Here is a 17,977-nt window from a genome sequence, read left to right on the forward strand (position 1 = left end):
CACCCCAGAGGGATGAAGAGGTCTCGGGGATCCTTGATAACAGCCACGAGTACAAAGAGAATGGACGCCCAAGTAAGAAGCATCACACAGTGGTACCAAGCAGCGGCGTGTTGCATGAACTGCTGATTGCATCTTGGCCGGTCTAAATGCCATAACTGACGCTGCTACTGCTGCTGCTGACGCCGGCATGCGTCCTCCAATATACCCCAACGAGTGCTTCGAAAGTAAACCCGGCTCAATCAACTGGAACGAGCTCAGCACAGACGGGTTGAGCAATACTAGCACCAACAGCAGGGGAAGCACCAAAGTGCGTGTGTGCATAATCTCGTGAAGCATGTGATATCCCTGAGCCTTTCCAAATGGCACATAACGGAGAGGGGGATGGTAATTCAGCTAGGGAGAACGGACAGCAACTGCGAAGCTCGATGCCAAAGGAAAAGTTAAGGGCCCAGGACAGAAACACCCAAGGATGCACACGGTGGGCCCCAGGGCACTAAAGAGATCTAAAGATCTGTCCATTAGACGCACCGAAGAGAATACCTACCGAGGAATTCTGCGTACCTGGTGTTGCGTCAGTGCCAAGAATAGCGGAGCACAGCCAACAGTAGACACGAGCAGGCAAGACGAGGAGCTGGGTGCAGACGTGCTCGAATTTTACAGATATATCCTGCAATGTGCTTAATTTTACTTCACAGTAAAACTGAAATCACGAAAAACACTAGGAGAAGCATCAAAAGACACTACAAGGATTGCTGCTCACTAGCCGAGTTTTCTGTACACCCCTGTGGCAGTAACCCACAGGGGCAGCGCGGCAGCGTTCTAGCACCAGCATGAAACAAAGTTCATTGTTACGAATTCTGAATTATTGATTTCTTCACAGAAATCAGAATCAGCTATATTCGGCTACGACAGGGCCTCTGCAGCTGAGTTCTTTGTAACGCCGTCTACACCAGCGAAGTGTAAAAACAGGTGGTTGCACGAAGAACTACAAGATAAGCAGAACACAGGCACCCACATACCACACATGCTTCACGCTAAGTGATGAGGATAAGCCTATTAGTTGGACAATAAGGCAAAATAGTACAATCTATTAGGAATGAACGCATCGTTCGCAGACAAAGTGCGCATTCACGCGATGGTGCCCCCTTTGATCTTGCAGTAGCACTAAGTCTCTGAGATAAACTAATCCTAGGACATCAGATTGATGCAGGGTGCTCCCGCGGTTGTTTGCTGGGGAGGCGGTTTTACAAGGCACCGAAACACCAATATTTTCGAGTATGATTCTAAACCTCAAGCACCTCCTCAGCATCCACTAGACGTGATGGCGATCTTTTCTAATGAGCTTCTGCGTTTTGGTGACTCAGAATTCACAGGCTGGATTGAAAAAAGTGAATTACGAAAGCCCAGAAGTAGAAGCCCACTGGCGTCACTAATGTTAATTTTCCATTTCTTACTTGTACTCCCTAGGAGTGTAGCAGGCACAGCAGCCGTGAGGCACCATTTTCTACACTGCCTACACATTAAGAATTAGAATCGAAACTCCATTTTGGTTTAAGTGTTGGCAGATCTGAATTACTAGAGCGTAGCAACTGCTCAATACAACCAAAAGCAATATTGCGTGCGTGTGCAGAAGATGGTATTATGTAGAGCGCAGTCTTAGGTGTCCGTAAAAAGCTTACCTGCATGATGAAAAAAACTAGGCTTTTTAGTGCTTTCTGTAAGATATCCCTTCCCCTGTCTCTACCACTCAGGGTTTCGATATGAGGAGACAAATATAGCAAGGGTGCGTGTTGCTGCATCCACTCAGCTCTCCATACACCCGAAGCTAGTTTCACTTTTAGCGCACACACACGCAACATTCCGTTTTATAATAGTGAGCTAACGCCAACCTGCAATACACAAGAAAAGCGAACTTTTACAATCTAATCGGTCAACATTTCATAAACTCTTACTTAATGGGTTAAGTTGGAAAAGTGCAGTAGACCAGCTCAGCCGCCCAGATTCTTACCAAACCCACAGCAATTTCAAATATACGCCTTTGCACTCCATTCCTTTCCGGAAGAGTAGCTACGCACAGCACCGCGCAAAGGTCCCCGCCTTCGCGCCCCTCCCTACGCACGCAGAAACGTGGAAAACGGTGCAAATGAGAAAAGCAAAGTAAGCAACTCCCATAGAAAAATATACAAGAGAAGAAAAGCATGCACACTAGCCAGCAAGGAGCAACGCACCAGAGCATCACGGATGAGGCGGCACGGTAAATCGCTCTCGTCGGAGTCTTCGAATGTGTGAGCCTCTTGCTACGAGAAAAAAGAACAGTAAAATATGTAGAGGCAACTGAAATACGCACTAGCTCATCAGTGCCTCCACACCTCATACACCAATACTTTGTATGCAAATGCAGCTGGTGTATGCAGCATAGTCGATTTCAAATCCCAAAGGAGGCAAAAGGCAGAATACAGGGACAACAGATGTGAGGGCGCCTGCTCATAAACCTGACTTTACTCGACACATTTGCAATTAAAGTCGAAGGTTTCTCAAGCAGTACCCATAGATAAAAATAGGCATATCATCCAGAGAACAAGCATTGAGGGAAACGTAGTTAGCAGGAAGCTCAAGGAGTGCCGTCCGTGGAGTTTAGCAGTGTGAGGCAAGCAGAGTCACAATTGCTTCCGCAGACAATAGCACCCAAATTACTCTTCCATCAGCCACTGTAACTAGCTTTCATACCCCATTTTGATAGAATCCCCCGTCGTGTATTATCAGCGCTGAGTGGTCCTGAACCCGGGCACCTCTACCGCTACCTGCGGAGTTTCCGCCTCCACACGGGCTAAGTGAGTATGCAGAAGAGTCCGATAATAACGGGGAGTTTTGAACTTGCTTCAAAGAGCCAAAATAATAGTCTCATGGCACGTCCAACTTGCGTGGGACTCGGTAGAGTGGGAACGTGTATTGATTAGAGGGAATGGCAAATGGTCCTAATTAGCTGGCCGCACGGGCCTTTGTCTGCTCACCTTTAGGCGCAGCTACAAAAAGCCTGCTGATCCACCGAAACCAAATAACCGCCGTCGAAATGCAAAGCCAAACGCCACTACCAGCATTATCTCCCTTGAGCTTTGCGCACGCATTTTCATGCATTGACCAGCTGTACTCTATATACCTTCGCTGCACAGTGTGAACGTTCTTCCTGCGTCTCCAGAAGTCCACACAGATATCTCTATGTGCCGGAAACTGCCACTCCTCTATTAAGTGCTGCGCTTCCGGTACTTTCCTTTATGGGCTCAGCCCCTTGACGACGCCGTTTAGTGGTGTGCTACGCCTACAAACTGGCCGAAGCTTCTCGGAGGACACTGCCAGAATGCTGCGCTTTTGTTGCTCAACGTGGCTGTCCCAGGTCTCTTTAAGGCGGGTGAAGAGACAAAAGACCGGCCAGATGAATTTATATGCATGCCACATGCTCTCGCAAGCGCAAGGCGCTTCTGTCCTTGAATCCTGTCTGAGGTCGTTATGCTGCACCCATTACGGCCAACGGACAACTGCCGTCTTTCAATCTGTTTCTCGATTGCCCCTCTCAATATCTTGCCCCTTTTTTTCTTTTTTCCCTTTTTTCCCTTTTTGCGTCCCTTATTTGTGAGTCTCAGTTGCAGACATCTTTCCTAGGGCCACGGAACCCTCGTGGCTGCTCAAGTAAATTGTCTGCATGGCTACCGTACGCTGCAATTACCAGCAGAGGACTACCCCAATAAGATTGTAGCGTAATGGGTTCTCTGCGGTAGCTGAGTAGCTGCTGCACATCCTAAAAATGAGCACAAAAAATCATATAGAGATATCCAAAGCTTACTGACAAACGATACAACTACAAATCACTCACATGAAGGTGGCGCCGAGGTCTTGGCCCTCGCCCACATCCTGGTTCATTGGGTGTAAGCTATGCTGGATGGCGAGAGAATCGAATAAATGGGAAGCTGAGGACCTCGGGAGGCCTCATACTCTCGCTACCAGCCAAGAGGTCGCAATCTTCTCGACAACACTGCGGGAGCTTAACGCCAGCGTAAGCCTCGGGTTAAGGAGAGCTCTCTCAGGAACGAGCAGGACTCCTAGGAACTGTCAAACAGAAAAAACAGGGGAATGAGAAGACGAGGTTATGTTTGTAAACGGTGAACTCCAGAACGACGACAAACATTGGGAAGAGACAGCCCCAAATGGTTATCAGGTTCCAGGGCGCGTGATGCCTCAGAGGTCGTCTTCAACGCCCAATCGGGAGAAGTCAACTTCGTCACGCGGCAGCTGCATCAATTACAATAGAGACGCACCTTTAGGGGCACGCATTTAGCTATGCTACAGTGGAGCGCCTTACTTCCTCCACTCTATGCAATCGGCAAAAAGCTGCACCCCCTAGTCACTCCCCATTAAAAGCAAAATTTTCCACAGAAGGGCCATGCTCTAAATCCAAGACAAAACAAACCAAAACCCATTGGTGTATAGGCCATGTTCTGTTGCGGGACGAACCTACCCTGGCGCGTTTCTGGTGAAGTGCCAGAGGTACGATGCGCATGAGTTGAGTGGAAACTCTTAGGGCGGTTAACGATGGCCTTAACACGTCATCAGGGGACTCGGGAGGGGCCCTTGGTCTCCGGCTGAGGGATTGAAGGTCCCCGCTGCCAATAAGCAAAGCCAAGCACAGGACTGTCACGCCGCAGTCAAACAGATGCGCGCAAGAAGAGAAAAATGCAGGGCCCTGCAGCAAGCAGGCACGCAAGTACGAATAAAGGAGGAATGGCAGGACTCATATGGGACGCAAGGTCATACCCTTACAGTGAAGATTCACTGAGACATACACAAATCACAGGGGTCAGACATGATGATTCCTTAAACGCTATAGTTACGTGGTGGACCACTTACCATAACAAGCGCCCGCAGTGCTACCTCCAGGAGAAGCATGAGGCTGACGAATGCCTCAGCTATTACGAGGGGACAGTCAACTGGGGAGCACAGAATGTAGCGAATCAGTATCCACGCATTGAGGGCCAGGACTCCAATATACATATAAGCCATGAGCCTTGAGTAATAGACCGCCCTGCACAATCCGCGAAACCCAGCTGCACATAGGGGACCCCTAAGGATTCCCTTCTTCCAACGATTGCCCAAACACTTCAAAAACGAAAGAATAGCGCCAAGACCTTTTCCTGTTGTCTGGGAAGAAAAGGTAGATTCATAGTGGTTGCATCTTCCCATGAGTCCTCGGGAACTCGGGAAAGATGATGCACTCGACGCAAGCCCAGAGCGCATCGTTGGAGTCTTTGCAGGCGAGCTGGGGTGACTGCTGGAAAGGCCCTCTTCCAGAAGGAGGGGACAGTTATCTCTGACTCCTTTGGGAGTTGCCTCCACAGCTATATTCTGATTGACGGCCGCATGTGGCGGTAAGGATGAGTCTGATGCAGACCATTGAGGCGCCTGTGCTTGTTCATAGTCCCCAAGAAAGTCGTCCAGATCCAGTGGATGGCCCCCTGCTTCCCCTGCTCCTCCAGATACCTCTGGAGGATGAGGGGTGCCCAAATCGATATCAGGCCCGTCTGATTCGTCGTGAACCCAAGAGCCAATCTCCGAGAACATCCCCTCAACAAACTTGTCTTACAAAGGAGCTAATGGGGACCCCGAAACACTTCCTTAGGGCGTTTCGGAAGACCCCTTTCTCTCCTGCTGTGGGCTGAAGTCAGGTTTACCTTAAGGGGTCCCAAGTAAAACACCAGGAAAGTTAGAAGAGAAGCTTGCATGCAGTTCCCCTATCTAATGCAGAAGCCAGTAGCAGCACCAACACTCCCACTGTTGCGATCGAAGAGGCAGGACTAGAAGCAACGTAGGAGGGAGGGAACGGGAGGCAAAACATGGAGAAGCATGGGGACGCAAGCGGAGGCGACTGTGAGAAAAACAGTCTGCTGGGGTTTCCGCCTGCACCAGCAGACTGGTGGAATAATAACGTGAAGAAGTAATAAACTAGCTAAACCAAATGTAGGAAATGTCTTTGATTTCGTAACACATGGCAAATAAAATGTAGGGCCCCCCTGTCCGACTGAGGAGGGGGAGTCGGCTGCAGGACCTCAGTAGGGCTTCTCTGCTTCTGCCCTTAGCACTCTAGTTCTTACCCTTGTCCTATTGCCATATTTTGTGTAGAATTAGCTTCCAATGACTACTCTGTGCGTCGTGCAGTCTATAGGGAGTGAACAGTGTATGTTCCACAATGTAACGCTCCGCATATACGACATGCGCAAATCCTAGATGCTCTCAGTGCGTTCTTCTGCTAGCTTTCCTCCATCAGGAGTGATAAACACCCTTTGATACTTGGTGCTTCTCTTGTGGACCCTACTGACTTCTTACAAATGTGTTTTGGTCGACACAACAACCATAGTGGCTCCTTGGCATGGAATGCCCCTTGGTTATTGTAGAGAGCAAAGCCACACTTCGACACTTTCTGCTACACCAGTTTGACTTGAGTATAAGCTAGCTTCAAAAGTGTACTGTTTGGTCGCGTGTGCTTGTAAAAAGTGTTTATTCGGTACTGCTGTAAGTTCAATACATGGAACCGCAATGTTGTGTGCGTGTACGCTTGACACCATGCGCAACTACCTGTAAATGCTCTGAATGCTTAGATGCTGAAGCTACTCTCACCATAGCTGCCCCTCTCCCCTCATATCGGAAACTTTAAAGGCCGCAGGCAACGAAGGTGGAAGTTCTCTCGAACAACCACAATAGCTTTCTATCGAGTTTATATTGCGGTTGGAATGTTTCCTACGTAGGTGACATAAGAAGGCAGCCGAAGACGAAATTTAGTGAGCCTTGAATGTCTAGGAAGTGACTTAGCGTGTCAACACCGTGAAGCGCATGATTGGCGCTACAAAGCAGGGGGAGGGGACAGCCATTCGAGGTTAAAGTAGCGGGCTAGTACCTGATAAAAACCAAACCTCACACTCTCAGGCAGTTCAAGGAGAGGGGAAGGTCCTTGTAACCCGATTATATTTCCATACGGCAAAACCTTTGGGTCGCTGTTTTACAATGACAACTAGGGTAACCCTCCATCTAAGCTCTTCGTAGGGAGACACTCAGCTTCAATGTCAACAAAAAGTTAAATAGAAGCGTAATAAAATTAAGACCAAAATCTTCCTCCCACTCATACCCGTGGCCCTCCATGCTCTTGAGATAAGGGTACAAGGACAGCTAGGGGAGGCGCAGCTGCACCTTCTGAGTGCTCTAAGCATGCATACCTAGATGCTCATAGCCATTGGTGCACAAGCTTACAAAAATTCATCTTCATGCATCGAGCTGACGTTGCTCTGTAAAAATAAGCAAACAAAGCAATTAGTTTACTCATTTAAATTGAATATGACCTATGGGTTAGAAGGTGCCAAAGTATGGCCTAGCCGACATTTTCCTTTTTTTCGAAACCTATGCCATCGTGTTGTGCCACTGTCGGTCGAGACCAACTGCGTGCAGGGCAGTAATGTTTCCTTTCAGATCCACCACACAGGCAGACAGAAACGCGAAAACAGTGCAAATGAGAACGGTACAGGGAGTTGCGGCCTGTAGAAAGATATAGAAGGGGACGAGGAGACACACTCTAGCCAAAAACGACCCAGAGGACAAGTCATTAAAACTCCGAGCGCGACAACTCGCCATCATCAGAGCACTGCTACAAGAAAACAGAGCAATGTTAAAGGTAAAAAGGAAATCAAAGTACTCACTAGTTCAGCAATGCCTCCAAGCCTCGTGGAACAATATCTGGAAGCCTAAACACCCGGCGTGTGCAGCATGATCGATTTCGCCTCACCGAAAAGTCTCTGAGGAAGGATATAGAGCCTGCATATCGAAGAGTTTCTGCAAGTGCATCCGAGGGGACGTACATCTTAATTAAAGCCCGAAGCTTCCCAACCAATATCCAATGAAGCCAGACAGGTGTTCCAGGCAGAAAACGCGCTGTGGAGCACCAATTATCAAAAAACAAAAGGAGAAACGTCTGTAGCGACAATCAGTGGTGCGATTGATAATAACGCCCGCAACTTGCGTTACCCATCCCATTCCACCAAATATTTTCGTCTATTGCGTCCCTGGCTCTCCTTGGTCCTAGAATCCAGCACCTCTATGGCTCCTAGCGAAGAGTCCGCGTCTACACATATCAACTGCCTGCGCGAGAAAATTCGCGAATAACTAGGATGATTTTAGAACAGCTATAGAAAATCAATTTAAAGCTCTATAGCAACTCCGAATCGCAGGGAACTCGAGACAATGCTAAAGAGCATTGATCGAGAGAGAATGGCGGATGATCTTTTGACACCCACCTGCATAGTTGTTCGTCTGCTTGCTTTCTTGTATACACGGCCCACCGCCAATTATCGTAATTCCGTTCACGTCTCTCTAAAGCCTTGCGCATTCCGCATGTATTGACCTGCTGTGATATTAATAGCTTCGCTGCGAAAGGTGTCTGCGGGACCTACAACACCAGGCCCAGTCTCGGATCGCAGAGGGGTGTCTCAGTATGGACCTGGGATAGGGATGTGCTACGTGCCGGCAAGTACACTGTTGTAGATAAAGCCACACAGCAGAAGATATACATTCAAGCTAAGATATTGGATTTACGTGGAAAGAAACCCCTTATACTGCAGAAGAGTGCGGCTAGTGAGACCCACCTGCCCATGTACCTCAAGCGATTTGAAGGGGTCAAAATACGGCCGGGCATACGTGGGCCAAACAGACACGAACGCACTAGCGCACTTTGGCTGCAGTAATGCTCCTGACGAATTCATAAAGCTTGTAGACATATGTCAAAATAAATTAGCGACTTCCTGAGCCATCAGGAAACTGAAGCACAAGGTGGAATGGGGAAATATATCATTTCTCTCGGCAATGTAGATGCCCTATCGACCCTTGACCTCCGGGAGTCCAACAACGAAGTCCATGGTCAAATCAGGCCGATTGACTTCAGAGCAGAAAGGCTACGCAAAACGCCGTATTGAGGAGAAACGCGGAGTTTCATCTGCTGAAATTCTAAGCATAGTATTGCATATTTTTCTTCCGCGAGACGCATCTCAGGCCGACAGAAGGACCCTGCGAGCTCCTCTGCTTTAGTGCACATCCCACCATAGCCCGGACTAGCATGGTTATGCATTTGTGCCACGCGAAATTTTTGGGTGAATTCGAAATGCATAAGCGGTGAAGCCTGCACTTTTAGATTACGCCAGGTAAGTTTCGACGTTGGGGTGCTAAACCTTTTGATATAATGAATTCGGACGCTAGTAGCGGACGCATGAGTATCAAGCCGTTTCAATGGAGACAGAAAATAGTCACCGACAAGTTCAGGTGCGCAACACAATATTGACCCTTGCGCCGCCTGGAGAGCAAATTGGCAACCACGTGGTGATGCCCTCAAAAAGCCTCACTATATAGTTCACTAGAGAAGCCACCCAAGCCAGCGAGTTGGTTCATGACTATCAAAAATCTAGAAACTCTTTCTACGCCAAAATAAAGACTTAGAGCTGGATAAGCTGTAAAATAACGCCAACATAGTAAGTGCCGGCATTATGTACGCCTTACCACACAGTATTAAGTTCTTTACCCTCAGTCGGCACCGCCGCTTCTAGTTTCATGAAAGCGAGAAAAGGAGAAGCAATAATTTTCTGCTTTCGAGAACCCGTAGCATGTTGGAAGAAAATAGTTCCCACTGATAGGTCAGGAGGTCCGGTTGTTAGCAGGACATCACGTGCATAATTGGTCAGCGCGAGCACTCTAGGGTTGCAAGGCGGCTAATAGGCGCCCTTGCTGCGCGGTTAACCTACCCTCTCCAGGTCGCAGAATGCCACTACTTACCAAGACCAATCAAAAGAGCAGTAATGCGAGCAAACTTAGTATGAAACTTTGACAGGAAGACGCAAGCCCGAATGACTTCTCGATGACCTTGCAAGTACACAAAGGTAACGACCACGCCATGATTGATTCAATTCTCGCTACATCTGCCTCGATTCCTGCATCTGACACGGAGAATTTCACGAACCCAATTAGTCTCACGGAAAACAAATACTTGAGTGCTTTCCCATATCTCTGCTTATGCAACAGCTGAAGCGCAAGCCGTACGTGCTGTAGGTGCTCTTGAATACTTCAGCTAAATATTAGATAGTCATCTGTAGGGCCAGCCACTCTCGCCTTGAAAGGCTCATAAAACCTTTTACAACCTGCGGTTGCAGTTCGATTAGGGCGAAAGCAAGTCCAAACATATATTCGAGTTAGCGAGTGCGAGTGCGGAACGCCACTTGGTGCCTGACGCCAAAGTGAATTAGGCTTTGTAATCAAGGGATTGTGAGGTCGAATCCTGAGAAAATAGTTGGTCCATGTTGTCTATCAGACAATTTGCTAATGCGGGTTCTGATCACTAGTGTAACAGTGTTCTATAAATTGAATTTCGTGCGCAGGCACTTCCTGGTGTGCTGTCCTTACCTTCTGAATAGTTGGGTTTGGGCTCGGAAATTAATCATGCTCAAGTACCAGCTGTATTAACGTGCTTAAGAACTACTGAACTAGTGTGTATTTAGGATCCATCTACATTTGTCCTGTCTTTTTGCTTTCTCGTAGCACGGGACCTTCTGAATGGACACATCAAATTTAGTTTAATTGAGAAAATTTGACAGAGAGTCCCGTAATGGAGATCCGCGGGGAGCATTATGACATTTCAGCGCAAGATTTATTGTAGCAAGCTAGGTGCCAAGCCTAACATGGACAGGAAATACGGGCATCTGGTATTTCGATTTTCCCCCTAAGTGCTTCTAACACTAGAGCCACATACGCGCGCTGGCTACTTTTTAGAGCCGTGCCTTTAATCTCTCATGGAACAGGCTGGCCTATGTGAAGGGACAAACAGAATAACTTGGGGGCTGAGTTTTCTTACATTAAATGAAGACAAGGAACCACCCTACAGCAGCTGCTATCCTAAGCTTGGCATAACTATGCTATCTAAGGATAAAGTAAAGGTCAGGTGATTCTAGTGTTTGGCAAATTATAAGCGGGGAAATAAAATTTTTATTGAACAGGATTTACCAGTCGTGAGGCGTGCAGAAGGCCCTGTTCTACATGAAATTGTGAGGGTGCCTTGCCAAGATTGCGCCCAGTGCAGATAGAACACTGCTTAAATCATTATTATAGGGTCACTTTTTATAGAGTATGTGTGCGAGGAGGTGCCTACTAGGACGGCGGCTACAACGCTGTCTGGCAGTCGTTGAATTGGCCGCTGTCCAAGAACGCGCACTAGTTTACATGCAGCCATGGGCCTCAAATGGTATAAAGGTCATCATGTTGGCTCAATATGCTCAAGTATCATTCAATAAGAAGTGTAAAAAATTGTTCTTGAGGTGAACAGTAGCGCTTTTCCCGAGCAACCGAACCTGACTGGTGGGCATGCGCCAGAAGCAGGGCTGTAGAGTGGGCTGAGCTACGGTCAATCCGGTCTTATTAAAGAACATGTTTTCATCTTATTTACAATGTGGCTCGAGTATGGGGCTTCTTGCAAGATGGTCATGCGCACACGTGTTGGTCTGACCAGTGGTGTGCTAAGGAGGCTTCCACATGAAGTACTGTGCTTCTTACTTCCAGTTTGCAGATTCAGCGCACACAGTGGCGATCTGGACCTCTTAGTAAGCAGAATTCTAGGTGCCACGGTGGAATGCCCTTTTACGAGCATTTGTGACTCGATAGATTTGTCTCCATTACGTTCGGAGGCGAGCCGGGGGTATCGCCCTTGATTAACGTTTCTGTCTAGTATTAGAACAGTGCCATTGAAAGGAGTCTAAGAAGGTCTTTCCTTGGGAATTGTATCAGGGCTCAACTCTCTTTTCTTATTGTGCAGCCATCAACGCAAACAACTCTTTCAGACCAGCTAACCAATTCTGCAGCACACGCTTTCTCTCTCCATTTACAAAGCCATATATCAGCCTATGAGGGCACTCAGTGTACTAAGAGTGTCCGGGGGTACAAGTGAGAGCTTGACTTTCCGCCAAGGATATCCGAAGAGCTCGCGTGAGCTAGTCTTGCTGGATGCCCTCACAGGGGAGACGTTTAGGTTCTCCCTGCCGCTCCGTTCTTCTGGCAAGGAACCGCATGATTCAACACCTGGTGGTCAGGATTGTTCCTTCGAGGGCTCAGAAGTGTGCTCGTGGCTGAGCCTTGAGCATCACATCCAGCACGAGCTTCTCCCAAACCTTCCTCCTCTCACGACTGGGGAGGATGAGCAACCCCATCAGCTGAGAGGAAAAACAACATATCAAAGAGGTGCTTCTTGCCTTTCAGAGCCCCGAAGATGCCTTTGCCTTGTGGAGGCCACAGGGAGAAGCCTAGCAGCAGAGGCTGCTGCTGCAAGAGCAGCTCAGGAGGGGAGCGGCAGCAACACAGTGTACACTAACAGTCTGCTTCGGTCTGACGGTCCAGTTGGACTTGTTCTACTCAGGTCAGAGCTTTTGATGTGCCTCCAGCATAGCATAAGTAATGCCGAGGTGCAAGCAGCAGTGGCAACGGCAGCGACAGGGTCCTCTGCAGCGCAGCTGCCGCTCGATTCTGCTGCCGAGACACACGCCACTCCAGTAGACGTTCCATCAGGCCCTGTATTGGGAGTGGCTGTCGCACACACGGCTGCAGACCCTCGACAAGCGCATGCAGGTGCCTCCTCAATTGCTAGTGAAGGAGGGAGTGCTGGGATTCGTCAGGAGAAACATCCAGAGTGCATGTGTAGCAGGAGGGGCTGCTTCCAGTTTCCTTGGGCAAAAACCCAACAGCGGCTTGCCAGTGGGGAACTGAAAGTTCTCAGGGCAGCTGCATTGCTCGACGGGGATGTGTCCTTTAAATCCTTTGGTAGCAACGTAGTGGCAGCTGCCTCGGTCCTTAGCGCGGCTCGCGATGCTGCTGCTGTGGCAGCCGATCTCCGGGTGCGTCTTCAAGGGCAACGTAGAGCTGCAAGGGTTGTCTTGGAGTCCTTCCTGAGGCACGCACAGCTAACCCGTAAGTGGACTGATGCTCTACAGCTGCGTCTCTCCCAGCAGGCGCAAGCTCAAGAGAGCCTTGTTATCGGGTTTAACGATGCGCTTCTTAAACTGGAGCACATGCCTCTTGACCCCGTGCTGTTGTTACTGCAGCAGCTCAGTCAGGACGATGGACTGCAGCAAGAACAGTTTCAGCAACTGCAGCAACGAGCTGAAACCACTACGCCTTTGCCGAACCCTGCTGCCTCTGTGCAGCTTGCTCGGAAGCAACACGCTCAGGAGGGCCACACAAAAGTCGACGCGTCTGCTGCTTCCCTTGCTGGGACTGCGCTTCAAATGCCGTCATCAGCAGCGTCAGGATCTGCAACAGCGTTGTCAGGGATGGAAACTCCTGATGCAAGTGCCTGTATACCGTTATCCACGATGCCTCAACGGCTACCCTCCGACACGACAGTACAGTTCCCCGAAAAAGACTTGGCCACGCCACCCTCTTCAGACGCCTGTCGTGCCGCACCAGGTGCCTTCGTAGAGGCTGAGCTATGCGGCCTGGCTGCAGAAACTAGGCATTGCGCTGACAAGCGTTCAACAGGGAAGGAAAACAACACGGAGGGTCAGCAGTTAGGCTTTCTGGGGAAAGCCCTGCAAATGCCAGTTGCTGCTCTCCCCGAAGGTGCCAAACGAGATGCAGGAAAAAAGGATGCAGCCGCAGATATGGCCTCCTTTCAAGGGCTTTCTCCTGCCTCCGCTACGTCTCATGCTTTTCTTGGCGTCTCTGCTGCTCTTGCAGGCGAAGGGTTGCCACTCAGTGGACCTTCGACTCCTTCCGCTGTCGGGGCAGTGGGAGTAGCACCAGCGCGTACAGGCGCTTCAGATCTTCTGAGTGCTCACGAATCGAGGGGGAGCAGCCACCTCGTCGATTTTATGCTTGGACCACTGGCAAGTTCTGCAGCAAGTCAGCTTCGTCAGAGCAGTAGGCCCCCAGGGGGGGGCACAAGGAATCCTGTGGCAGCAGCCAGCCAGCCGGCGAGCGGCGAAAGCAGCTCAAAGGAAGCGCAACTCTCAGCGGCATCCCTGATCAACATCCCAGCCATTCGCGCCTTCGCAGCTACGATTTTTGCAGACCGCGCGGCGGTACTCCAGCAGGTGCAGCAGCTGCAGCAGGAAGTTGAAGGAGCCGCCTCACGCTTTAAAGCTACAGCCGAGCAGCTTCTTTCTTCCACTGCTGACACAGAAAGAGCTCTCTCGGATCTGCTGACCCAGCAGCAACAACTGACGTCCCTCCACACGCGAGCGTTCTCCACAGTTGCTGCAGCGACGCCTGCCCCTCCTATTGCGTATTCCCACTTTGCGGCGCACCAGCTGAAGGCCCTTGCAGCTGACCAGGAAGCAGCGATGGAAGAGATGTCTCGGCTCCAGCAGCAGCAAAAGCTTTTGACACACAGGCAGCGGCAGGGATGGGCAGGGCACTGCTCGCAGCAGCGAAAACTTCTGTGCACCTGTCTGCGGGGACGTCTGATGCTGCGGCAGTACCATGAGCGTGGCTTAGCATGCAGCAACAGAGCCCAGCGTGTTGCCTCTGCGCTGCTCCAGCTGCGGCGGCTGTATGTATGCCCGTCGGCGTTCGCAGCAGCAGCCAAGGAGACTACCAGACGTCTCGTCTTCGCGGGGGCCTTTCGAAAGGCTGCTGAGACAGCCCAAGCAGTACTACAACGCATGCAGCAGCAGGAGCAGCAACGACGGCTGTATTTCCTCGAGTCTGCTGCTTCGTCGCTGCCTGCCGCTATCTTCTGGCCGCTGCTGCGCCTCATTCCACAGGAAGCCCGCGTTATTCTGCCAGACGCAGATGAACCACTCCATTCCCTTGCTGACCCTGCACTTGTTGCCGCCGCTATAGAGGATTGGGAAAAGCGGCAGCGGGGAGAAAGTGCTCAGAATCTTCATCATCAACAGCAACTTCAGGAAGATCGACTGCTTCTTCGCGCTCTCCTCTGCTCCACGTCAGCAGGGAGTCCTCCCTTAGCAGCCCAAAAGATGTCTTCGCAGCTTCAGCAGCAGCAGCACTTTCATCCCCACCAGCACCAGCGGGGAGCATCCGTCCAGAAGAAACAGCGACCTCCCGACGTGGACAGGCAACGCTCCGAATACTATGAAGACTTGACTTTCCAGAAGCCTGTATGCAGCAGCAGCAGTGGGCAACAAGTACTAAGGCAACAAGAGAGGCTGCAGAGCGCGCAGCAGCCAAAGTCAAACAGATCGCAGCGAACTTCTGGCCAAGCACAACGGCCACAGCAATCGACTGCCCTTGAAGAGGTGTCTGAGTCAGCAGCCAGGACGGTCTATCCGTTGGCTGTGCATGAGCACCACCAGCAACAACAGCGGAGGATGTCGCTAGCTGAGGCACCTCCAGCGAACCTCGCCGACCTGCTCGAACGGCTTGGTCACACACAACTTCCTCAACTCGGAGCTCAGTGCCAGTCCATGCTTTCCGCTGCCTCTGAGCAACAACTGCAACAACTGCGGCTGCGTGACAACCCCTGCCGCTTTGGACTCCAAGTTTCGGCAAGCTCATCGCCGCCAGATCGTCTATCAGCGGTGAAGGAGCGACGAAAACAACCAGTGGAGCAAGCCACAAGGCGTCGTGAACAATCTCCGCCCGTGCAACTGCACGCTGCGAAGCAGGTAGGCCATTCAGAAGAATTCCAAAGAATCGCGCCTTCAGAAGCACCTCAAATAGGCGTTCGCAGCAGCAGCAGCCTTTGCCGCCAGTCCCACAAGGCCTTGCCAGCCGTAGTACACCGCAAGCCCGCTGCCACGTTGCCAGCGCAGCAACAGGAAGGGAGTATGACTCGAGAAAAACGCTGCAGCCAACCCCTGCCTGTCCAGGAGCAAGTACACCCACTGCAACAGGAAAGGAGCGTGACTCAAGAAAAACGCTGTAGCCAACCCCTGCCTGTCCAGGAGCAAGTACACCCACTGCAACAGGAAATGCGTGGCTCGCCCGTATTGAAAGAGAGGCAGCGCTCAACAAGGGAGCAGCCGCAGCCCCGACAGAAGCATCATGATCGCATGCAAAACATGCTGAATCACATGCAGCTACACCAGCGGCAGGACCAAGCTGGCAGAGGCATTGGATTGCATTTTCTGAATCTCACCGTGCCGCTGCGGCAGACAGATAAGTCAGGAGACTTGCCACATGAGCACCAGCCACAACCTTGTATGCCTGATGTTTTCCAAGAGAACGGTGCGCATGACAGGGGCCAGTTGTTTCCACAGCAGAAGCAGCAGCAGCACCTACCAGACACACTGCAACAGCTCCTACGCCAGCGGCAAGACTTTTTCAGCCGCAGCAGCAAGGTGGAGCAGCCACAGCAGGAGCACTCTCCAGTGGTGGACGCCACCTCGCCGTTGCCAGGTGCGTGGCAACGTCAGAAGCAACAGAGACCTCGAACCAACGTCCCTCAGTCGGTGCTGCAGCAGCTGCGCCAATCGGGAGAGCAGCTGCCTATTCAGCAGCTACAGCCCCTCTCGCAGAGTGCTGAAAATCAGGAAGAGCACTTGCAGTACCTGATTTCAAAAGAGCAGCACAAGTGCTTGAGGGAGCAGTGGCACCCACAACCTCCTTTAAATCCATTGCATCAGGTGGCCTCTCGCACCTCTCCCAGCCGTTATGTGCAGCGGGCATCTTTGCCTGCTTACCTCGACAGCGAACAGATTTTGTTGTCGGATGCGCAGCAAAAGCACCAAGAGCAACTGTTGATGGATTTAGCGGACCTGCACCTGGCTGAAAAAGGCTCCTCGCAGAAACAGGAGTTGCAGTTGCAACACAACGAGCAGCTGGCGCTTGACCCGCAGCATTGGACTGTCTCGGAGCAGCACGCATCGTGGCTTACGGGTAGCCAGGTTTCAGAGGAACATCAGAAAGCGTCAGGACCGCAGATGGGCATTAGCTGTCAGCGAGATTTATTGACATCGAAGGGGAGTATAAGCATAAACTCTTTGCCTGAATGGTCAGCAAATAAGGAGCTAGGAAAGCAGCGCCAGCAGCAGGTACTGCTTGCCTCGATGCAGGGGCTGCAACAGGACGCCACTCGTGTGCAACAGCAGATGCACTCGCATTGTTCGCTGGAGGAGCCGATGCAGAGCCTCACAAAAACCTTGGCACGGCAACATGAAATTGGAAAACGGCCAGCTGAAAATAATCCTCTCAGCAACCCACATCGGCGGCAGCACGCTGATAGCCTTTCCAGTAGCAAAGAGCCGATGGTGCAGCAACAACAGCCACACGCGTCGGACGTATTGCTCTTTAGTGAGGTGCCAAAAGTGGCAGCAGCGGCTGCACGCACTGTTCGTGCTGCTGCTCCGGCTGCAGGGAGTCCAAATAGTGGGCTTTGTAAGGAAGGAACGGACTGCATCGAGGGAAGCAGCCAAGCCAAAGCCTCAGGGGTAGGGCGTGCTGATACAGCAATGTCAGGAACCTTGGTGGACGCCGAGGCAGCATCTGTGTCTGTAGCAGTGGGAGGTGCTGGTGAGGGGGCAGTAGCGTATGCACCTGAAGTTTTAGGCTCTCCTACACAGGGTGAGGAGTGGCAGGGCGTACGACGCAATTCCTGGCCACAAAATTTGGTATTTAAGGAGCGCAAGTACAGACAGAAGCAGGAGCAGTGCAATTCTCAGCTGCAGTTTCAAGGGTTCAGAGGACATGGAATGAGAAGCGTTCAACTTTCTCAAGCCAGCGGAGCCTGGTTCGCTGACTTCAGGTAGTGAAGCAAGACCACGCAGCATCCTGTCGCGGCTGGAGCATCAAAAAGAATGTCAGCTGCTCAGAAGATGCCTACCCCGTGCCTTCTAAGCGGGTGGTTCTGCCCGTACTGATATCACGACGTTTGGGAAGCTACATATGCCTAGCCAGCCAATAATATTAGCCTGGGAGTGTGGAGCCCATATGGTGTACCAGTTATTGGGCAACACTGATG

At 50.8% G+C, this 17,977-nt stretch overlaps 2 protein-coding genes across 2 annotated transcripts; one reads left to right on the top strand and one right to left on the bottom strand.

Moving 5' to 3' along the window:
* Window positions 1–4,230: 4,230 nt before the first annotated feature.
* LOC34622744 lies at window positions 4,231–5,610 on the bottom strand. Its single transcript, XM_022735888.1, has 3 exons — window positions 4,900–5,610; window positions 4,511–4,735; window positions 4,231–4,284 (listed from the first exon to the last, which is right to left on the bottom strand). The coding sequence occupies exons 1-3, from the start codon at window positions 5,608–5,610 to the stop codon at window positions 4,231–4,233; spliced, it is 990 nt and encodes a 329-aa protein (XP_022586905.1).
* Window positions 5,611–11,966: 6,356 nt separating this feature from the next.
* On the top strand, window positions 11,967–17,386 carry LOC34622743. The gene is made up of 3 exons (XM_026338100.1): window positions 11,967–12,510; window positions 12,625–12,898; window positions 17,347–17,386. Exons 1-3 carry the CDS (start codon window positions 11,967–11,969, stop codon window positions 17,384–17,386), a joined length of 858 nt encoding a protein of 285 aa, XP_026193885.1.
* The last annotated feature ends 591 nt before the right edge of the window (window positions 17,387–17,977 follow it).

Source organism: Cyclospora cayetanensis, unplaced genomic scaffold, assembly GCF_002999335.1.
Source record: "Cyclospora cayetanensis isolate NF1_C8 unplaced genomic scaffold, CcayRef3 CcayRef3_contig_23, whole genome shotgun sequence".
NCBI lineage: Eukaryota > Apicomplexa > Conoidasida > Eucoccidiorida > Eimeriidae > Cyclospora > Cyclospora cayetanensis.